Below are 23972 nucleotides of genomic sequence, written 5' to 3'. Positions count from 1 at the left end.
GAAAGTGCACAGCCAAAAAAAAAAAAAAATTTGTGCTGGGTAAAGACACATGGGAACTCAACCCCAGCCATTAACCAGCATGGTGCACAACACTGGAGTGGCAGCGTACTGGTGTGCAGCATGACAGCGGCTGCAAGGAACCAGCTCTCCAGCATGGTGCCCCGGGGCCCGAGCCCTTGGCCGTGGGGCAGCTGTGCTCCCCATGGTGCCCTGGGCAGAGCAGTGCAGCTCCGGCACTCCGTGCTCTGGGATGGAGCCCACAGGAAAATCAGGAGGGATTTCTGCCAGGGAAGGTGGGCGTCAGACACCATCTTGAGTCTAAAGGGGGAGATTTAGGGACACGTTGTTCACCTGAGGAAAGCCACGCATCGGGGCAGTTCAATGGTTGGATATCCCGTCCCAAACACTTCTGGGTCTGTCTAGGCACAGCAACAGCTCACAAAGTAACAGTGTGTGCGTTTACCTGTCCAAGGCATCCCTGCACCTCCTTGTCAGTGCTGAACACCTGCACCTCTCCACACCTCATGGTGATGATGGCTTGTGGGCTTTTTCCTTCTTCTCCTCTTTGCTCCAGAGCCCCAGGGAACAGGCTGGCTTCAGCTACGGGTGCTGCTAGTCACATACAGCACCACCTCCGACTTGGGCTGCCCAGTATGCTTTTACCTTTCCCCCTCGGAGCGGCTCATCCTGCCACGAGGAGAGACGTGCAGAGCCTGCTCAGTTACGCACTGGCACTGCGGGGGCTGGAGGTGGCTTTTTTCCTCTTCTGAGGAGAAAACTGAGGGAGAAACAAGCAGCAAGGGTACGTAGAAAATGGTCTCTCCTTTCTGCAGGGACCCACAATTACTCCTGTGGAAGGACTGACGCAGTGCATTTGCCTGAGATGAGGGAAAGGACAGCAATAGCGCTAGTCGTGAGCAGTGGTTGGGAACAGATGAAAAGGACATTTTACTTGCATCAGTTTCCTGCCAGGCTGTTTCCTTATTCTACAACTTGCTATATCAAGACACTGGAGCAAGATGCCCCAAACCACTCCAGGAAGCAAAGAATAGGTGTCATCGGTGTCATCTTTATTTTGGAAGCACATAGGGATTTCTCCCTATCCATTTCTCCTCCTCCTGGGACACCCTGGCCATCCATTGTACAATGCCACGTGCAACTGCGGGTTGCAGGAACAACCGCATGCATTGGTCAGACAGAACTTGAGGGAGGAGAGGGAAGAGGAGGAGAGAAGGTACCTCTTCCTTTTATAACTAGGACTGTGGGACTCTGGACACAACTGCCTCTACGACGAATCACCAATACCCATCCCACCACATAACACTGCAGCATCCACCCCACCCCTGGGGTTTGCTGGCTGCTGACAAGGCATGAAGGACAGCAAAACACAGGTGACTTTAGGAAGCTCTGGGGACAAAACCAGTCCATGGGTTTGGGAGGCAGTGGGCATACACACCTTCTGTGTAATAAATTGCTGGGAGCCGGGCTGATGATCGGACACTGGCAGACCAAGAGTGGTCACACCGGTTGCAATGAAGTCGCTTCTCAGTACAGACCTTATAATGTCCCATAGCTACCACCCTAAGACTTTGCCCTATCACCAAAGATGAAGAATATCTTGAATATTGGGACCACAGTATGCATCCTGTGGTTGACTCCACTGTAAATTAAAATGTTAATTTTAATGTATGTGGCAGTTCTCTGAAAGGAGGGTCATGTTTGTCAACTCTAGTGCATCAATCAAAATGGGGTAGTGGACTGGGCCTTCAGATCACAGGCTTACCCAAATTTACTCTGCTCAACAGTTGAGCTGCTGTGTTATTTGTAGTTTTATCCATTTGTATTCAAGAGCATCCTTCAATAAAAAACAGGTCTAAAACCAGCTACAGTCTAATGGTAATCAAACAACCAAGCCTTGCGACTGAGAATGCTGCAAACATTTTAGAACATTAGCCAATGCTTCTTTATTAATAAGTGACAGAAAGTAAAAAATACATTCAAAAATAGTTTCAAAAACAATTTCTAAAGCAGACACACCAAAAAAGAATCATGCTACTCTGAATGCTTTTTTCTTAAACTATTAAAAGAATATTAGGTAAGCTAATGCAACAGCTGGCTGCGCTACTGTTTCCACAGTATAATCCATAATGGTAAAAGCAGCTTTTTCAGGCGTTTTAGTGCAATTTATGCTGTTTCCCTGGATTTTTTTGGTGCATTCTCCTATAAATTAATGTCAATTGATGTCACTCTAGCTTATGAAATCCCCACTAAGTCAAGACAACTCCACTTAGCAGTAACTTTGTTTCCTTTCGGGGCTAACATCAAAGTAGTTGTTTTGAATCTCAAAATGATAAATATCTAATAGAAGCCTGAAGCTATTCTGGTGTTATACAATTGGTGATGTATAATTGAACATTAAGTAATCCAAGTAATAGAAGTCGTAGGTCAGTTGTCTCTCCTCCTTAGACAATTCCTTTAAGTATTGCCTCACTACTTCTGCACTTGTTCTCTCATCAGAGGAATGTCTGTCTTTGAATTTAGGAAACTTCAGCTCGGCTGGAGCACCTACCAGCTGCAAAAAGTAATTGGCGTCTTCTTCCAGGGTTTCAAACTTTCCTATAAAATCATAGTTGATGAGGCAGGGATAGCAGAGCTTACTGACTTGCTCCCAATGAATGTCCATTCCTACTGGGCGATGGGAATCTAGCAAATATTGGATAAATTCCTTGAACTTAACTCCCGATCCTGTTTTCAGTGCCTCTTCATTTGCATTATGTCTATACTTCTTAATTATTGCCTTCCCAAATACTGGATGGTAATAGCTGTTTGGATGTTCAAACTTATCCCTGAAGGCAGATACCAGTCTTTCCATAGGATCACGTACAAATATAGTCTTGCTGTACGTGTTCAAGCGTGTGTATATCCCTTTTAGGTCATAACTGTCCAGTTTCCTTAGATGCTTTCCATAGTGCACATCGTCATGGGAAATGTTTTGTGCTGAAGCGGCGAGTCCATTGAGCACCATGAGGACCCTTTTCCAATTGGAGCAGCCTGCTTTTGGCACTTCACAGTACAGGACCTTGTGCCTGTCCTCCACGTAAATTCTTGACACCAGGTGCATGAGGTGGGTTCGCAGCTTCTTTCTGCTGTTGTATTTCTTACAGAAGTCATGCAGGAAGGACCTGCGCTTTTCCTGGGTGCTATCCACATCCTTCCACTTGCCACCCTTGACTAACGTCTTGTTCAAAGGGTGCAGTGCAGGCGGTAAATACACCCCTCTGAACTGGCTAAGAGGTGACTCGCTCACCTTCTGCTGGTCAGACAGTTGGCTCACCACGGAGGCAGCCACCACACCAAAAGGGTCAGCCTTGCCCCACCAGTGCCTGCCACCCGAGATGGCCATCTCATGCTTAGTGAGGCCAGGAGGAGCGCTCCTGCTCCACGCTGCTCTCCTCGGCGTCCCCGGAGGTGGGAGTGTGAAATCCTGCAAACATGGAAAGGAGCAGAGCTTACAATGCAGCGACAGCCCAGCCCAGCCCATTCACATTGCAACAGCAGCAAGGATGGCGGTGCATGCTCGCGACCAAGCCACATTTAGTACTACAAAGTCTCTTTTGAACCACTTGGTCGATACATGTAATTTAACAACAAGCTGGGCTAATTACTGAAATAGATGCTTCTAAAGCTTACCTGTTAGCGCACCGTAGGTCTTCCTACAAAAATAAATAGCTTAAGCCACACCTTTTAAGAAATCAGAAGAGGTTCACACAGGGAGGCTGATAGTCCTGGTAGGAGTGGCCAGGTGCTTTTCTCTACTGAACACATTTTCCCCCGCGACAGCACTGGTTGAGTTGCACGGCCGCTAACAGCTCTCCAGAGCGCACTGGCACAGTCACGCTAACAGCTGCTGGATCTGCTTCCACCTCTGTGACTTGGAGCAGACCTTGTCCCCCAGTGGTGGTAGGGGACGAACCTAGGGCTCCTAAATAGCTGACATCAGTGGGTTTGAGCGGCGTGTAGTGACAGACGAAATCCTCCCTCCAAAAAGGTCCTATTCCTGTCCCCCTACAGATAGATCATGGAAGTGGGATGCGTTGGACTGCATGCACATAGAGGTGTTTGCAACACAGATGCCTGAATCTGAGCTAGCTGCTTTCACAGCCGGTAAGGCAAAATAGGTGCCTTTAGAGCCGATTCCATCTGACTTATTTAAACATCAACATTAATGACATCAACTAACTAAACATCAACTAGCGACCCTGCAAAGAATGTGAAAAGATGAGACTTTCCTCCCAAACATCTCTTTTAATGTCCCCAGCCACGATGCAATCCACAAGCTGCAGAAATGGCAAAGCTCGGATCTGTGTTTTGCTGTCAAATTCTTCAGGGTCTTGTATCATGCAAGTTGACTGAAGTTTCTTGCAGTTTGGGTATTTCTGCTTTCTCATTCCTGAGTGGATTCTTGTGTGTCTACTAAAGCTTGTAGTTTTTTTCTCCTGTCAGTAGGCAAGCCTGCTGCATTGGGACATCCATACAGCTGCCTATTTTCATTACACTTCTGGAGAGGGGGAATGCTGGTCAACAGGTTTTTAAACGTCCTGTTGCAAATAGCAGATAGCCAAATGGTTAGATGGACACACATGCACAGACTGCCTGACTGCTTTCATAAGTCTAACTTTTTTGGAAACCTACAAAAAAAGACTCTTCTGCCATAAACCGATTAAACATTTACTGGAAACTTGATTTGTGGACTGGCAGACTATAAGTGTGGATTTGGGGGGATGGGAAAGTTCATAGGCCGACTCAAATAAGGCTGTTAAAAATTCAGAGGAATAATGTAATAAATGGTAATGCATGGAACACAATTTGAATTCCAGTTTGAAATAAAGCCTATGGAAAAACAAGCAGTTCCAAGAAAAGTTAGCCTATCTTGCAGTGTAATAATTTCCAATGACAAAAACAAAACCAGGGGATCAGGCTATTCTGTATTGCTGCAAACCACTGATGATCAGGTCTTTGTTTTCACTGAACTGAGTAAAATTATTTTTGTATTGGTGAAAGCAAATAAAAGAACAGAGCCATGCAGGACTTGCACATCTGTGAGAGAGGGCATGTTGGTGTTTTCAGAGATGCAAAAGGCTACTTGAATTCTTTCAGTTTGACGTGGTCAGTTTTTCTAGAATAATTTGGTTTTTTTAATTCTGTTGTCTAGTATTTCATTCTTTAAAACAAATGAAACACATGTGCCTAGAGATTTATCCCTTCTGCCCTAGGACGGAAAGAATTCAGGAGCATAGTTAGCGTGTAATAACAGAAGGTAGTACTAGTAGTAAAACAGGGGATGACTATGAGCCTAATGGGAATTTCAGCATCACAGTGAATGGCAACTTACAAGTGCTACTGCAGAACCACAGACTTACAAATAAATTAAATGCTTTGACTTTAAAAGGAAAACCTGGAACTTAAAAAGGTGAAACTGAAAAATACGTGATACACAGAAATCAACCACACAATACCAGGCTCAACAGAAGTAGGAATAAAGTTATACTACAATGCTAAAGTAACCAACAATTGTAAACTCATCGGTGCAGCTCTGGGGAATTTTGTAATTTAGAAGACAGTCTCCAGTGATACATGACTGTACTGGTGTTCCCCATTGCAGAGAAAATTCAAGAGAGGGAAGCAGTACCTCATGACTTCCTATGGCATGTAATCTGAATTTAGCAGTCTATTTCAGGCGATATTTCAGTGCAAAGACACTTAAACCATCTGAATTTCAAACTAAAGCCACTAAAATGAGCGCTACACTTCAGAGGAAAGTTCAGCCTTCTGAATTCAGCCTGCCATCCTGAACTAGTGGAAGATGCCTCGGTTCCACCAGGCCAGGAGGCAAAAGGACAGACTGAAAGGTGTGTGGTCTTGATTTTGTTCCATTTCAAACAGTCCGCCTGGGATCCAGGACCAACCTCAGGGGATAACCCAAGGAGATACCAGAAGAGGATTGCATTTTAGTCTCAGAAACTGTGAATGCAGCTGTAGGATCCACTATTGAAGGATTTTTCATGGGATTAAAGACTTCAGAGAAGGATGGGCAGAACTATTCAGAGAAGTCTCAGGTAACACCCTAAAGGAACAACATATGCACAGTGGGAGTCACTTGAAAGGGGCTCCCTCCAAGCGACATGAGGCAAAAGAAGAAAGAATCTATCAGGAAAAAAAAGCCCCAAACAGAAGGGGGAAAAAAAAAAAAGACCTAGGGGAAAAACAATGACACGGGAAGTTCTGAGGACAAAAAAATTATCTAAATATGTAAAATTCTATTAGTTGCTTCCCCTCTCCACTTCCCCTTCTCATTGAGACACATATCCCGTAGTGAATACAACAGTATTGGCTAATAAATGTTATTATAAGCTCCACGAGGGATAGTGTGCTTGCAGTAAATGCTGGCTGTAACTTCCTTTATCTAAAAATGGGAATGGATAGTGATAATTTTCACAGGCATAAATGGCTGTTACATTGCCACAGAAGTTTTCCAACTCAAAAAAAAAAGGAGATCAAACCTTCCTATACATTTGCCTGAGTAACTAGGTTAGTAGTTAGTAAAGGTGAGATGAATGAAGGGATGAATCAAGCTTTACTTTTGATGAGAAATATTTAACTAGAAAGTTTTCTTGGGAAGCTAACAGAAATCGTTGAACACATAGTGCCGTATTTCTTAAGCAAAACTACTTGACAGTCAGGCATATTTAGCTGCTACCACTCTTATGTGCCTGAGAGAGCTGAAAGCCACACACTCTGAAAGGACTTTAATGTTTTATGATAGTAGGCTTACACGAAGTGAGGTGCCTTCTTTGGCTTCCTCTTGGTGCCAGTGACTTTTCAATGCCCACTTTATGACACTTTAAAGATCTGAACATCTCCATGTTATGTTGATTTTTTTTACAGCGGGAACAGGAAAAGAAGAAACTTGCAAAAGCAATAAACACTTTTTTAAAAAAACCTTGTCCATTATATCTACGTTCCTAACACTCCACCCCACAAGCTGCTGAGCACCATTATTTTGGAAAACGCCTGAACATACGCCAACAACAGGCAGCACGCAGGTAATCCCATATCAGTCACTAACTCTGGATTCAGATCTTCCCATGCAAACAGTCCTTACTAAACTCTTTGAGCCAAGTGTCCGAGTGTAGGATGGCCATTCATGGCCTTCCAAAGAGCTGCTAAGTTTGGGAACCAGCTGCCTGCCATGGGAGATGAACTCCACGGTCACCTTGGATAGATGCAAGGCTGTCCTTGAGACATGCTGACAACCTATGCAGCAGGTTGTGTACATTTCATCTGAGAATTAAAATCCAGTGAAGTGTTGCACCCTTGCCAATAATTATGCCGCGTGCCTTGTTCTCTGTTTGCATTAACACATTTGAAAGGAAGTTAAGAAATGGCCATGAGTCCAATTTAGAAAAGTATGCACAATGCCTCTGTCTCCCTTTACCTAGGCAGGAACTGAAGACAGATTTGAAAATTAGTTTAAATACAAGGAAAAAAGGAATTTAACAGATTGTTAGTGTGGTGTTTGGCTACTGGCAGGCAACTCAGCAAAGCTGCTGAAACAAAAGGCATTTTTGAGTCATTAATGGGTTCATGGATTTTTTTTGACATTTTTATTGCTGGAGATTCCCCGCTCCTCCCCATCCACAAAAGGATTTCTCCTCACTGTAAAAATAAGTAGCCAATACCTTCTTTTACACACATTGAAGCTGTCCTTTCCTTTAATACCTTCACAAGCCACTGGGGTAGAAGAGATTGACTACTGCCAAGAACGGTTAAGACTCATCCAATTATGCTTTGTGGTGGTTTTACAATGCACGGGTGGGATTTCATCTAGACAGTTTGCAATTAGAGCAACCCGCCATGCAAAAAGATAATGATGTATTGGAAAGGATGATATTCCAGGGCTGATTTACAAAGATTTAATGGCTTGCAGTGCAGACAGTGCTGTGTTCCTTAAATGCTTTAGTGCTGGATCTTCGTTTTTACTAACAAGAATAATAAAATTAAGTGAACCCAACAGAAAACGTAGGACAAAGAACAGTGGAGGAAAGAAATACTCCGTCTTATCATGCTTTTCTGTGCTGCCAGATAGTTACGTTGTAAGTATTAGTAATGTATGGTTTGGTTCTCAACATCAGCTAATATGTCTTCTGTCCTAAAACATGCTTCCTGAAATAGTCCTCTAAGATGCTTCTTCGGAGCAACTGCATGAATCACCTGGGAGCCTACTGTGCTCTGCTTTTTACTGTGGCTTGTCCTTGACTGTTGCAGATTTGAGTGCCCTGAGGACCCTCTCAACACTATTATACTAAATAGCTAATATGGGTGCTCTGCAAACACATGGATATTCAAAGATGATAAAAACTTAATTCCTCAAGACAAGAACAGGTTGAAATATTTTTTTTGCAGATGAAACTTATGAAAACCCGTTATTTAGAAGGACAGAACATTTGTGTTTTCTGATCAACCCAGGCAGTGGTTCTGCAGTACATACTCACAGAAACTTACTTAGTAGAAGCAGCAAAGGCCCCCCAATGATGAAATGATAGCAGTTTGAAATACATGCTTGGAGTATATAGTATCTTCGCTTACATCCCAGTCCTTTCGTACTAGATGTGTTCGGCAGTGCTGAAGTTCAGCATGAACTGAGAGCACTAGATACTTTATTTCACTGTATAAATGTATTTCTTCATATTGCTTCTTATGTGAGGATTGTATTATAATGACCATATAATTTCAAGACCTTACTTGTTTACCTAGGATCTCTCTGTAGAAAACAGACAGAGAAAGGCTCTTCTGAGACAAGGTTCATTTTCCGATTCACTCTCTGGTTCTGTATTGATGAGGGAGCACATGGAGATCAGTCTCTTAATTTAGGTATTTAGATGAAGGCAACTTGAATACTGGAGGGCTATAAAACAAACATCCTCTTACTTGGATTGTAGTTACATGTGAGTCTTTGAAAAGGTAATATATAGTTTAAGCCTAAACCTCATTTGTTTAAAGTATCAAGTTTTTCACATAATTGGGCACAGTTAGAAGGATTTCTTCAGCAGAGGTCCACGATAGTGGCAGATGGCTCAGAATTGATAAGCAGTTGAAATATGAGGAAAAGTTTGCACGACTCCTATCTTCAGCAAGCCAGTGAAGCCTGGAGCTATTACTACCTCACTTTAGCTGTAAAAACATGTAGAACTATACTTACACATGTATGTGCAAGTTTTCTTAAGCCTGCCAAAAGAAGGAATTATCCTTAACTTTTTTTGTGCTAGAAGACTATTTGCAAAGCATAATTCAGAATGGCCAGACTCCTCTACTACTATGCTACCTGAGCTAACATGTAAATATGCTCACAACTTTCTCATATCATAGCAGCTGTGTAGTGTAATGTTGGTGAGCTAAACAAATCCCTACAGGAGCTCCCAACGGAGAGACTATCCAGGCTGGCCACAAGTGACAGGAAGTATTTGCTGATGAGGTGCTTCACCTTCTGTGCAGTGGAGGTAAACGTCTTGATTCATCACTTGTGCTTAAAACAGCTACTTCAGAGATAGGCACCACTAACCCCTCACCTCCCAGTGGAGTAATGAATTTTTGGCTTATCTAATTTATTCAGGGCAAATCACCACTGCTACATTCCTCGCAAGCCGGAGTTGACATATGTATTCCTTGTGAACACTGCAAGTTTAGCGGAGGTACTTCTGTCAGAAATACCTTGTGGGTCATGCACAATTCCATTATGGAAGAGGAAGAATGAAACAACTGTGCTTTGAATTTTCATAGTTCTTTCTGCGCCTAAAGCTTTAAAAAAAAAAGGGCAAATCACCACTGCTACATTCCTCGCAAGCCGGAGTTGACATATGTATTCCTTGTGAACACTGCAAGTTTAGCGGAGGTACTTCTGTCAGAAATACCTTGTGGGTCATGCACAATTCCATTATGGAAGAGGAAGAATGAAACAACTGTGCTTTGAATTTTCATAGTTCTTTCTGCGCCTAAAGCTTTAAAAAAACCCACAAAATAGCAGCATGCTTATCTTTCCTCTGGATTAAGATCTAGGAATATTTTGTATGTGGAGCCATCAGTCCTGACAGGCAAAACATTACTGTAACAGACACCACATTTTCCTATGAGATATGTATCCCTAAAACACATGTACCAAGCATCTCTAAGATTACTAAACGAGCTGGGGAAAAAAAAGAAAAAAGAAACGAGTATACGAGGTGCTCAGAGCTTCCTGCAGAGACCAAGAGGCAAACTTTACAGTTTGTAGCTGAAATACAATTAGGTTGTGAACACCGAGCCAGACGCCAATGAGAATAACTGATCATCGTAAGAAGAAATACTGCAGGTAAATTTTAATTAACAGATACCAGTCTTTTTAAATACTGCTTTTCAAAACACAGCTTTGTGAATCAGTGACTATTGCCCCTTGAATCTGTTAGCAGAAAGTTCGGCATCTCACTGCAGGGTGAGACTTGGAGTTATGACAAGGGCACAGACAAAGCAAGTGAAGAAGGAAAGGGCAGAGGGAAAGAGATTTTTTTTTTTTAATGCAGTGTGGCCAAGTGTCAGTGAATGAGCTGGTGTGGAAAAATTTGAAAGGAGAACACCAGTCCAGAGCTGGTTTTGGAAGAGAACAACCCAGGCCCACAGGCAATAGGGAAAGTGGAGAGGCCCAATGGGGTAAGGTAACAGTAGCATTACCAGGATTATAGTAGTAGTTCCACCCCCATTTAATGAGGGGACAGGAGGAACCCATTTGTCTTTGCCTGAGACCCTCACAGATACACGACTCCTGGCTTTGCACAGGGCTCCCCTCCTCTCCCTGCCCCCTGCCTTCATGTACAGAAAGCACGAAGTCACCCATGCTAATGAGCCAAGACAGTCTGCACAAGCCACTTCCACAAGCTGATTCATATGGTCAGCAACCTGGATGTAGGAAATTAATCTCTAATTTTACTTGCCAATTCTTGTTCAAATCTGGAATTAACTCCCTCCTGTTTCTGCCCTCACAGTCAAAATATTTGGTTTCTCCAAAACATGCTCAGAATGGGAAGGATAAGAAAGATCAAGGCACAGTTAATAGAAAAGGTACCAATAAAGTAGCTATTCTTATCAGAAACTAAGTAACATGTAAATTTGCGTGACAGATTAAAGATTCACCAAGATAACTGCAACCAAGCACTGAAAATAAAAACAAGTACCCCACCCCCTTATTACTAATAAAGAAATCATTGTCAAGGTCGATCGATGGTAATGATAAATTGGCTTCTGGGTAGTGCGATGCTGATGCTGCTTCTCTAGCTTTCTGACAACAGTTTCATGGGGCTGGTTCTTTGCAGTATAACTTACAGACTTGTAAATAAGCACAGAGCCATTGCAGCCCAGACAGCTTGTGTTTGGACAGAGCCTGCATCCAGTTTGCACGGAGTGCTTGTCTCTAGATGTGTAGCTCGGATGCACTGTTAATAAAAGGCAACTTTCAGATCGTGGACCAAACACTTGGCCATATTTAGCCCAACCTCCTTCCTATGCAGTCGCACTCGTTTTGGGTACAGGTAAACCAGTATGCTCAAACAGCATTTAGTTCTGAGCTCAGTCCTCTTCCTCTGTATATACTCCGTTAATAAAACCTAAGTCAGTTACTGCAGTCAGTGGCCAGAAATCTTAATTAGCACTCACTCTTATTTCTGTACAGAACAATGTCATAGTAAAGCAGCTTAAACAACCTAAAATTCAAAATGGACTCAAACTAAGCATGCAATACTCATTTTATGAAGAAGAATATTAGAAAAAGACTCTCGGGTTCCACTGACTGGTAGGTTTACTATACGTATACAGGGAGTTTAAATCTGAAGATGACACTTTCAGGTAATCTCTATATATTACATATTGGTCTCTTATTTGAGTTCATTAAATAATGTTAACGTGCCTACTTTTTCATAAGTTAAAGCACAGAAGTAAGTCAAAGAACCTAAACAGTTCCCTCTGTTGACACATGCAATTCTCAAAATCGTTACTTCCAAGTGCATGGCAATTCATATACACAGTCATTTTATGAAGAAGAAAATAAATAATGCCTCTTGCATGTTCACAACTCAAGCCAGGAAGGCATTTTTGAGCACATTTCATATTTTAAACAACATCTGTTTTCCTCTCTAAAGACAAGGGCTGATGCCTGAGGCTAGACGCCAACATCTTTTTATCCAGAGGTATTAGGGACCATGGCTTGGCACTTGCTGATCAACACCCACCCTGCACAGGGGAGACTTGGTCCCCGTTGCCCCGTCTGCATGAGTAGACGTGTTTCCCAGGAGGGTGATCTAACTGCTGGGGATTAACCCTGGAGGTTAACTAACCCTGCATGCTGGGACTGAAACCCTGGGTCCCATTTTGCAGGGAGTGCTGTAACCACCAGACATCGGATGAGCCTCTCTCTCTCTAGTTCACTTTTATATACAGGAGGGATATAACACGGGTCTTACAGGTAGCAGAAGTTGTAGGCCTGAATCTGCTTGGGCAGAAGAAGAAAATGAACCTGGACTTCCCTATTTCGGGGAATCACTGACTTATTTTTCACAGATCTCCCAACACCACGTTAAGAAGACCGCCCGGCATACCTCTACCTCATGGGGTCCAATCTGGCAGGTGTGAACTTTCCTGGTGAGATGGCCGTTTCTGGGTTCCCACTACACTGAGGTAAGAAGTGCCTGGGTTGGATCAGTCCTGCCAACACTGGGGCACACCTGTACCTGCAGAGGAACAAGCCTACGAGGCTCAGCTGCCTCCTCTGTGAGGTGATGAATGAGCAGAGGGTGTTGCAGATCTGGACTTGAGTTGAATTTAGGCACTTTGGTTTCCTTCCAAACCTGCCCCCCCTGAACTACAATGAAGATATAGCTACTTAAATAGTTGCTTAGATGTTTGTTCTGAGTAGCCAAATGTGGAGTTTGGATGCCCATTAAGATATTTGGAACAAAAACGAGGCAAAGAGCATGTGTTACATGGGGAAACAATGCGATTCTAATCCCAAAAGGTTTAGAGTTGGGTACCAAATCCTTTCCTCAATTACTTTAAAGGAATTACTTCAGCTGCAAACGTCGAGCTACAAACAAGCTGTTCAACAAGATGTTCTTACAAGCAGCGACACAAGTGGTAGCCTAGTTTTGGAGGAGTTTCAATCATGTTTCCCCATCCCATCTCTCCCTGGCCAGCACTTCCAGTCCCTGCCCGTACCCAACTGGCAGCAGTGGGCAATGCGGTGGCTCACCACCTGCATTCGTGCTCACTCGTCAGCCCTCTGCCCTCTCCTGAAATGGATATGGAGCTGGGATACCAATGACTGCCTTTTCCCCAGCAAGGACAAAATTTCCCCTCTGACCAGCCACCACTCTTCACATCGGCGAGCTCTTCTCTTATAACTGTGTCAAAATTGGCTAAAATTGTCCCTGGCTTCAAATGTTACTGCAGGAGGACTGAGAGGGAGATGGCCTGGCAATGTGACTGGACACGTCTCCCTAGGACACCCAGGGCATTTACAGCCAGCAAAATGTAAAAATGAGGATGATAAACAACTGTACTCTTTCCCCACAAAACCCACCATCCCCTTTGAGAAGGGAGGCCTGTAACGTAATGCTGCGTGTCTGCATACATGGCAGTATTTCTCACATTAGTGGCTATAGTAAGATCCACAGGGATTTTTTGCTGGTAAACAGAATCCATTTCTATCTTGTCTGCAGGTAAACACACTTATCTTCCAGCATAAATGAGACATCTTGCTCTTTTAGAAATAGTAAGAAAAGTTTCAAATGAAACTAGGTTCAGCTGAAGAATATTAATGTATATTCAGGCATGAAGAATTCAATTTCCCCCAAACTGCTTTGGAAGAGACAGTATGATCTCTAGAGGTCTCAAAGCATTTTCCCCTCAATCACAATTAGCATTTAATTCAAATTAGATGACTTTATTGGTAAATAAAAAATAAGTAGAAATGCATAATGCACTCTAGGTTGGCAAATATCTCAAATCTGTGTTTGCCTATATTCATACACTTTTAAACAAATTCATGTGTTCAATTTTACAAAAAAATATTAATACTTGAGAATTGATTGCATTCATAAATTACTGCGGGACAAAATAGGCTGTGAATTTACAAAGGGGATTATACACCGCACACTCCCTCCTCGCAGTCACTGAAAGGTAGCATACCCTATTTTCACTGAAAGGGGCCAACTCATATTTATCACAGACAAAAGAAAATACCCCAGTTTATTCTGTAGCAGTTTTTTTGTATAACTATCCACTTGGTATGCATTAATCTGCAAGCAGTGCCACAGACGATCAGTGTGCCATCCAAACACTAACTAGTTCAAGCACCATCCCTCCTTGAAGCAGAGGAATAATGAGAAAGAACGGCGCTGTGGTTAAGGGTAGGCGCACCGGCCAGAACCACAGTGTTTGGTTTTGTAACTTTGAGGAAGTCCCTTGACCTTCACACTTCATTTTTCCATGTCTGCAAAACAAGGAAAGATAATAATTGCCTACCCCATGTGAATATTGTGATTCCTAATTTCTGATTAACACTGGTAGAAAACCCTTGCCATTTTACAGAGTGAGAAGGGACACTCAGAAATCTGAGAATCAGGATTGCAACCCAACTTCCCAGCCCGTACTGCCTTTCATTGCTCAAACCTCACACCAATTCTTTCAATAATTCTGTTGGAACATCCAGTCGTCTTAGTCTGTTGCATACTCTAATGCTTGTTTTTTTCACAAGAAGAATCATTCTTCATACAATTGAAGATATTTTTATCTTCACACACTGCAAGTATGTCCTGTCTATACAGCCTGAGATACAGGTTTCCTCCAAAAGGATACTGGAAAGGTTCTCAAATAAAAGTGTCTGCTGTTCTTATTGGAATAATACTTCCTCCTGCATTTTTCTGCAATTCACCATCTCGGTACTATATGTTATTTAATCAGTAAAGGACTGTTACGTTATCTGAACTTGAAGGGGGTAGAGGATGGTATCAGGAGCAGCCCTGATCAGCCTGGAAGAAAGAAAATTTTATGTGTAGGGCAAACCTGAACAATTTTTCCTGTCCAATTTTCCTATCTGATCAGATATCATATAATGAATGGAAAATTAATTTTTAAAAAATGCAACTTCTGCTTACTGGTAAACAGAATGTGCAGGGGGAGCAGGAGGGATCTCATAATTAACCAGACAGGGCTCAGAGGTGCCCACCTCAAGCACATGCATGTAAACAAGTGAGTACCTACAGGACAGCATGATGGGGGAAGCTCTCATACCTCCTCTGGGAAACCAGCATGGCTGGGTGCCTCTCCACAGTGCCTGTACACTATTGCACGCTGGACAGGGAGCAAACAGGAGGAATTAGAGGTCTGTATGCAGTCTCACTGGGATCAGAGAGACGCGGTGGGACAGCTCACAGGACTGGAGAGCTGCCATGGATGGATACAGGCTCTTCAGGAAGGGCAGGCTGGGACAGCAAGGTGGGGAGTCACCCTTTTCAGTCAGAGAGCAGTGGGGACACATGGAGCTCTGCCTTTGGATAGATGAGAGTCAGTGGAGAGCTTGTGGGTCATGCCTAGAGGGCAGACTAACATGACTAACACTGTGGTGGGTGTCTGTGACAGAGCCCCTGATCAGGAAAAAGTAGTAGATGAGGTCTTCTGCAGACAACTGAAAGAAGCCTCACGTTTGCAGACTCTGGTCTTCACAGGGGAATTTAACCACCCCAATATCTGCCGGAGGAGCAGCAGAGCAAGGCACAAGCAATCCAGGTTTGGGGAGTGCATTGATGACAAATTCCTAACAAAAGTGATCAAAGAGCCAACAATGAGAGGTTGGCTGCTGGACCTCACACTTACAAACATGGAAGGACTGGTCGGAGATGTGAAGGTCAAGGTGACGGCAGTTGCCATGAGAAGGTGGAGTTCAGGATCCTGAAAAGAGGGAACAAGGCAAAAAGCAGCAACACAACCCTGGGCTTCAGGAGAGCAGACTTTAGGATGTTCAGGGACCTGCTTAGAGGAAACTCACGGCATACGGCCCTGGAGAGGAGAGGGGTCCAGGACATCTGGGTGAAGTTCAAGGATCACCTCCTCCAAACTCAAGAATTGTTCATCCCCATGAGGAGGAAATCAAGCAAAGGTAGCAGGGGTCTGCATGTGTGAAAAAGGAGCTTCTGAAAAAAACTAAACATAAAAAGGAAGCATACCAGAGGTGGAAGCTGGGACAGGTGACTTGGGGGAATACAGAGACATTGTCTGATCATGCAGGAATGAGGTTAGGAAAGCCAAAACCCACCTGGGAGGGATGTGAAAGGCAACAAAAAAGGCTTCCACAGGTCTATCCACAGCAAAAGACGGACTAGGAAAAATGTGGGCCCACTGTTGAATGGGGTAGGAACCTGGTGATAGATGACATTGAAAAGACTGAGATACTTGACGCCTTCATTGTCTTGGTCTTTACTAGTAAGACTGGCATTCAGCAATCCCATGCCCCTGAGACCTATGGGAAGGTCTGGAGCAAGGAAGACTTCCCCTGGTGGAAAAGGATCAGGTTAGGGAATATTTAAACAAACGGGACATAAACAAGTCCATAGGACCTGATGGGATGCACCCATGAGTGCTGAGGGAGCTGGAGGATGTCACTGTGAGCCTATTCTTGATTATCTTTGAAAGGTCGTGGTGATGGGGGAAGGTTCCTGAGGACTGGAAGAAAGCAAATGTCACTCCTGTCTTCAAGGAGGGCTAGTAGGAGCATCGAGGAAACTACAGGCGGGTCAGCTTCACCTCAATTCCTGGGAGCATAATGGAGCAGGGGATTATTCCTCCCCAGGTGCATTTCACTTTGCTGAACTTCATGAGGTTCCTGTTTGTCCATTTGTCCACCCTGTTGAGGTCCCTCTGAATGGTGGCACACCCATCTGGTGTCTCAACTACTCCTCCCAGTTTTGTATCCTCTGACAACTTGCTGAGGGTACACTTCGTCCCATCATCCTGGTATGTAATGAAGAAGTTAAACAGTATTTTATTCAGCTGTGACCCCTGGGGTACTCCACTAGTGACTGGCCTCCAGCTGGACTTCGTGCTGCATAGATTTATGAAGGGGAAATCATGCCTGACCAGTCTGATAGCCCTGTACGATGAGACGACTGGCTCAGTGGGTGAGGGGAGAGTACTGGATGTTGTTTATCTCAAATTTAGTAAGGCTTTTGGCACTGTCTCCCATAATGTCCTCATGAAGTACAGGCTAGATAAGCGATCAGTGAGTTGGACTGAAAACTGGCTGAACTGCTTAGGCTCAAATGGTTGTGCACAAAACCCAGCTGGAGGCCAATCACTAGTGCCCCAGGGTCGATGGTGGGTCGAAAACTGTTTCACATGTTCATTACTGACCTGGATGATGGGACAGAGTGTACCCTCACCAAGTTTGCAGACAATACAAAACTGGGAGGAGTGGCTGAAACACCAGAGGGTTATGCTGCCATTCAGAGGGACCTCAACAGACTTGAGAAATCAGCAAACTGGAACTTCATGAAATTTGACAAAGGGGAATGCAAAGTCCTGCTCCTAGGGAAGAACAACCCCAGGCACCAGTACAGACTGGGGGCTGGACAGCTGGAAAGCAGCTTCGTAGGAAAGGACCTGCGAGTCCTGGAGAACAAGCTGACTGTGAGCCAGCAATGTGCCCTCATGGCAAAAAAGACCAATAGCCTCCTGAGCTCCATTAGGCAGAGCATTTCCAGCAGATCAGGAAAGGTGATCCTTCACCTTTGCTCAGCCCTGGTGAGACACACTGGGACTGCTATGTCCAGTTCTGGGCTTCCCAGTACAGGAGACATGGACATACTAGAATGAGTCCAGTGTATAAATGGACATAGACGTATGTGCTGGTTTTGGCTGGGATAGAATTAATTTTCTTCCTAGTAGCTAGTATGGGGCCATGTTTTGGATTTGTGCTGGAAACAGTGTTGATAACACAGGGATGTTTTAGTTACTGCTGAGCAGTGCTTCAAAGGGATATTCCATACCATATGATGTCATGCTTAGCATATAAAGCTGGGGGAAGAAGAAGGAAGGGGGGGATGTTCGGAGCGATGGTGTTTTGTCTTCCCAAGTAACTGTTACGCATGATGAAGCCCTGTTTTCCTGGAGATGGCTGAACACCTGCCTGCCGATGGGAAGTGGTGAATGAATTCCTTGTTTTGCTTTGCTTGTGTGCACGGCTTTTGCTTTACTTATTTAACTGTCCTTATCTCAACCCGCAAGTTTTCTCACTTTTACCCTTCCGATTCTCTCCCCCATCCCACCGGGGGGTAGTGAGCGAGCAGCTGTGTGGGGCTTAGTTGCTGGCTGGGGTTAAACCACGACAACATACTGGAGTGAGTCCAGTGAAGGGCCAGAAAGATATTTAAGGGATAGGATCATCTGACATACAAGCAGTGGCCAAGAGAGCCGGTACTGTTCAGCCTGGAGAAGAGAAGGCTCAGGGGGATCTTATCAATGTATATAAATACCTGATAGGGGGAGGTGGGGGGAGTAAAGAAGATGGAGCCAGACTCCTCTCAGTGGTGTCCAGTGACAGGACAAGAGGCAGTGGGCACTAACTGAAACACAAGGAATTCCATCTAATGCTCACACATTCTACTGTGTGAGTATTGAGCACTGGAACAGGTTGCCCAGAGGTTGTGGAGTCTCCATTCTTGGAGGTACTCAAAATCCAGCTGGACATGGCCCTGGGCAACCTGCTCTAGCTGACCCTGCTTTGAGTTAAGGGGGTTAGATTAGATGACCTCCAGAGGTGCCTTCCAACCTCAACCAATATGTGATTCTATGAAGCACATGAAAGTGAAATAGTAGCTCAGTTTGTTAAGTGGGCTAAATGCATTTGCTCTCTTGAAGATTTTCAAACTCCTAATTTGGGGGGAACGAAGTAAGTAACACTGAGGAATATGAACCCAAACTGGGAATATAGGAGCAAGGGACATGCCTATTAGATAACCTCAGAGTAGCAGCACTTGGAAGATGGCATACATGGACTGAACTTTTCCTAGCTAGGTCATGTGAGAGGATGAAGGGGATAGAGGAGACTATTGAAGTAAACTACAGCAGTGCACAAGGAAAACCAAGGAGTTTAGACTGAACTGTGAAGTTTTTGCTCATATTAATATAGGTTTATTACACCATATGTGTACCTGAAGCATCCTTCAGGTTGTACGTCATTCCCCAACATGGTCTGTGCAACAAACTTACATTGTCATTTAATAGAGGTTTGAGTTTTCTTTCACCTCTTTATTTTGGCAGAAGGTGTATACACACTGACAGTACATCAGAGCTGCAGTTATCCCTGGTCCAAGCCTAGCTCTAGCAAGTACACTGCTTCATCACAGTCCTTTCTATGTTACTGTTTTCCCAACCCCATGTGCAGAAAGGGAAATGCTCCCTGACAGACATGTTAAAAGACTAAGAGTTGGATATGCCACTGCAAGAGAGCCTGCCTTGAGGAAAGAGCTCCTCAGGGACAGAACAGTGGGACAGATACTGTGGAGCACTCTCATCAGCCTCCTGACCCAACCTGCAGCTTCACTGCAGAAGGGACAGGCTCAAGTTTGAGCTCAAACACAGCTGGGATTTTAACCCAGAAGTCTGACTGTGCAAACAACTTCAGCTTCTAAATGCAAGTACACATGTTCTCGTTAGTCCTTCGGAGCTTCTGAGAGGCACTGGGCAAAACCACATGTAGGAGTATACATTAAGACCACAACACAGACAAATCTGAGTGGTAAGGATGAAACATAAAGGACTGCCTTCAGACACATTTTGATTGGTGGTCTGTAATGTGGTTTTTAGCCAAGACTGTTACACAGTTAGAAGCACAAGGTTTGTTCTTGTTTCCTTGCATTTCCCTTAGCAGTAGTTAACATGCTACAGCTAATCAGGCTGTATATCGGTGCCAGGATTTACCCTGAAGTTGCAAAGGTAGTTAAAAACAGGTATTGAAAAGCAGAGTGCATACCATTTCTGGATGTCTCTGCTCAGGCAGAGTGGTAGATGACTGCTGTTGTTAAACAAACGTGCATACCTATATACATAAATGACAAAAAAGGTGCTAAAGGAAAACCAGCAAATGCCTTATGATCAAAGGGAACAAGAGCCAGTGAAGATGATAACTGTAGTCAAAGGTTTTTGGAAGCAGATACTACCTTGGTGTTTTATCTATGTTATATTTCACCAAACTTTGCTTAGGCTTTAGAAAGAGCTAAGAACCACACAGAAACAAAAGTGGTCTCCAAGATGTGAGAGGTCCCAGATCCCCACAGATAGTGAGGGGGTTACCTAGCAGGAGATCACCAGGACAGCAGCCTTATCATTTCCCCATCTCCTCTCTGTTTCAGTCACCTCTCAACAAGACATTTCCTGCTCTTTGCCCCTTTGCACTCCTGCTCCTGCCAAGTTGTAACATCATTCATCTTCTGCAGAGCCACTTCTCCCTCACTTAAATTTCTGGCAGACAGTTTAACTCAGTGTTGCTGCACTGATTTAAAGGGGACCACAGGATCTTAAGCCAGATAAGTATCTTATCCTGCACATAAAATTTCAAGTTCAGTATTGAAAATAAACAGAATCCTTCTATGGGAGATATTCCATTAGGATCAACCCCAGTTCAAATCTTTTTATTGAAGTAATATTACTACAAATCAAATATGCAGTGCCTCTGCAATGCGCCCTAAATGATAGACTTGAAAATGAAATTGATTTCTAATTTGAAACATTCTTCCACTTCTTGGAGGTCCAAAGGAAGTTAGTATGGAATGGGCCATCACCAGCTTCATCAGTATCCATTTAAAAGTGAGTGTCTACCATTTGTCCCCAAATGAGCTTTTTACAGCTTTATTTAGAAACACTTTCACATATCAAGACAATGCAATTTTGCTGCAAAATTAGATGTCTTAAGTTAACTGCAAAGAGACAGAACAGGTGAGCAATTTGAGGAGGGCAAGGCAGTGGCATGCAGGAAAAAACCAAGACTGGATATATAAAGTAGGGTTACCTAATCCACCTTTTGCAGCTGTGACAAATGTCCTTTTTATCACAATACACTCTTCCTCAGAAAAGGGCAATGTCATCCACAGAGCTGATTTTGTCACACAGAAAGTGTGCAGAATTAGGTCTCCAATCAGACGTTCACAGCCCTGTCAATGTAGCCTCAAGTTGTGTTTTAAAAATACAACTGCCCCCCCTTCTGGCCAATAAGGACTCCCAAAAGTGGTTTTGCAAGACATTTCAGGCTAATTTTCAAATGCAGTTTAGTTTTTAAAAGTTAATTAGGCTTGTTTTAGGATATAAACTCTCAGTCAAAGCACAGAACTTCCATTAAGTTTCAAAACATTTCTACACTTACTTAGAAAAAGTGAAGATTTTCCTTTGCTTATGTAATGCCATATTCTGGACTAAATATATTCACCTATCAACTACTCAAGATAATAGGAAGGTTGTAACAACTCTGATGGAAAAAAACTCTGGCTCTTATTTGGTGTCTCAGAACCAGGCTTCTCATAAGCTTCCAGACCCGCAAGAGCTTACTCGGTCAGGAGTGGTGCCAGCCACTTCAGGCCACTGGAAGTGACACCGTGGCATCCGTGCCGTGCTCTGCCACAGCAGTGGAAATGCTGTTAGACACAAACCAGGCTGCCTTAGGTGGTCAGTCACCTAGCGGGTTAGTCCTCCATCTAGATGATCAATTCACAGATAACAGTGATGTAATAATGCCAATGTCTCAATTTATAGCTTGGAAGGAAGACTACTTAAGGGAGGGCAATTGCTGGAATACAAACATTTTAATGACTGCTTTTTAAGTGACATTTCAAAATAATCTCATGAACAATTCAGATACCCATTTATATGCCATCTGGATAACAGCATTCAGTAAGTGGACAAGAAGCCGAGAATGAGAAGCAACACAATGCTTCTGTACAAGTCAGGTCCTTTCAATCCAGAAGAGCATGTAATTTAGGAAAGTAAACTCTGGGTTTCCTCCTCTCTTTCTGGTTAGGGCAAATTTTTTTTCACTATAGTTCCTATATCCTTTTCCTGATGCTGAAATGCTAAGTTGCAATATACAAAGTTTTTTTTCTAAATAATTACTCCTAACTGATACAGTAATAAAGACAGAATACGCCTCCACAAGCAATGTCAGTTTAGTGAAGCCTCAATGAAAATTCATGGCAGAAATGAAAACCTAAACAACATTGAAAGACACCACTTACATGTGCTGTGCATGTATTGCATATTAATAGCTTTCTGTTTTTTAAAAGGAATACTAGCAAACAGGAGAACACAGAAAGTGTGCAGAATTAGGTCTCCAATCAGACGTTCACAGCCCTGTCAATGTAGCCTCAAGTTGTGTTTTAAAAATACAACTGCCCCCCCTTCTGGCCAATAAGGACTCCCAAAAGTGGTTTTGCAAGACATTTCAGGCTAATTTTCAAATGCAGTTTAGTTTTTAAAAGTTAATTAGGCTTGTTTTAGGATATAAACTCTCAGTCAAAGCACAGAACTTCCATTAAGTTTCAAAACATTTCTACACTTACTTAGAAAAAGTGAAGATTTTCCTTTGCTTATGTAATGCCATATTCTGGACTAAATATATTCACCTATCAACTACTCAAGATAATAGGAAGGTTGTAACAACTCTGATGGAAAAAAACTCTGGCTCTTATTTGGTGTCTCAGAACCAGGCTTCTCATAAGCTTCCAGACCCGCAAGAGCTTACTCGGTCAGGAGTGGTGCCAGCCACTTCAGGCCACTGGAAGTGACACCGTGGCATCCGTGCCGTGCTCTGCCACAGCAGTGGAAATGCTGTTAGACACAAACCAGGCTGCCTTAGGTGGTCAGTCACCTAGCGGGTTAGTCCTCCATCTAGATGATCAATTCACAGATAACAGTGATGTAATAATGCCAATGTCTCAATTTATAGCTTGGAAGGAAGACTACTTAAGGGAGGGCAATTGCTGGAATACAAACATTTTAATGACTGCTTTTTAAGTGACATTTCAAAATAATCTCATGAACAATTCAGATACCCATTTATATGCCATCTGGATAACAGCATTCAGTAAGTGGACAAGAAGCCGAGAATGAGAAGCAACACAATGCTTCTGTACAAGTCAGGTCCTTTCAATCCAGAAGAGCATGTAATTTAGGAAAGTAAACTCTGGGTTTCCTCCTCTCTTTCTGGTTAGGGCAAATTTTTTTTCACTATAGTTCCTATATCCTTTTCCTGATGCTGAAATGCTAAGTTGCAATATATAAAGTTTTTTTTCTAAATAATTACTCCTAACTGATACAGTAATAAAGACAGAATACGCCTCCACAAGCAATGTCAGTTTAGTGAAGCCTCAATGAAAATTCATGGCAGAAATGAAAACCTAAACAACATTGAAAGACACCACTTACATGTGCTGTGCATGTATTGCATATTAATAGCTTTCTGTTTTTTAAAAGGAATACTAGCAAACAGGAGAAAAACTACTTTTTTTTTAAAAAAAGCATAATTCTGTGCTACAAAATTTGATACCAATGAACAAATTACCTCTAGGCTTTGTCCTCACCATCAACACATTGAGAAGTGTAGATGAACTAAATTTCTTAAATGGCAAATCTTAGTTTTAAATAAAAACGATGGCTACTCTTGTGAATTTGACACATCTGCAGAGCCAGGCAGTTGTCTGACATCATAGAATGGTTTGGGTTGGAAGGGACCTTAAAGATCATCTAGTTCTACCCCCCCTGCCATGGGCAGGGACACCTTCCACTCGACCAGGTTGCTCAAAGCCCCGTCCAACCTGGCCTTGAACACTTCCAGGGATGGGGCATCCACAACT

General features: G+C 43.3%; 1 protein-coding gene across 2 annotated transcripts in view; it reads right to left on the bottom strand.

The window, feature by feature from the left end:
• Positions 1–1951: 1951 nt before the first annotated feature.
• Positions 1952–23972, bottom strand: part of CHST9 (carbohydrate sulfotransferase 9) — a 97608-nt gene continuing 75587 nt past the window's right edge. Inside the window, exons 2-3 of one of the 2 annotated variants that reach the window (XM_009285631.2) lie at positions 3691–3713; positions 1952–3484 (exon numbers count right to left, since the gene is read on the bottom strand). In XM_009285631.2, the coding sequence (XP_009283906.1) occupies positions 2387–3403 (1017 nt within the window). In that variant the 5' untranslated portion in view covers positions 3404–3484; positions 3691–3713 and the 3' untranslated portion in view covers positions 1952–2386. The remainder of the gene's footprint in view (positions 3485–3690; positions 3714–23972) is intronic. The other variant, XM_009285629.2, reaches the window with a different exon arrangement.

This window comes from Aptenodytes forsteri, unplaced genomic scaffold (genome assembly GCF_000699145.1).
Source record: "Aptenodytes forsteri isolate BGI_AS27 unplaced genomic scaffold, ASM69914v1 Scaffold23, whole genome shotgun sequence".
Taxonomy (NCBI): Eukaryota; Metazoa; Chordata; class Aves; order Sphenisciformes; family Spheniscidae; genus Aptenodytes; species Aptenodytes forsteri.
The sequence above is the reverse complement of the archived record's forward strand: the minus strand, read 5'-3'. Positions and strand labels throughout refer to the sequence as shown.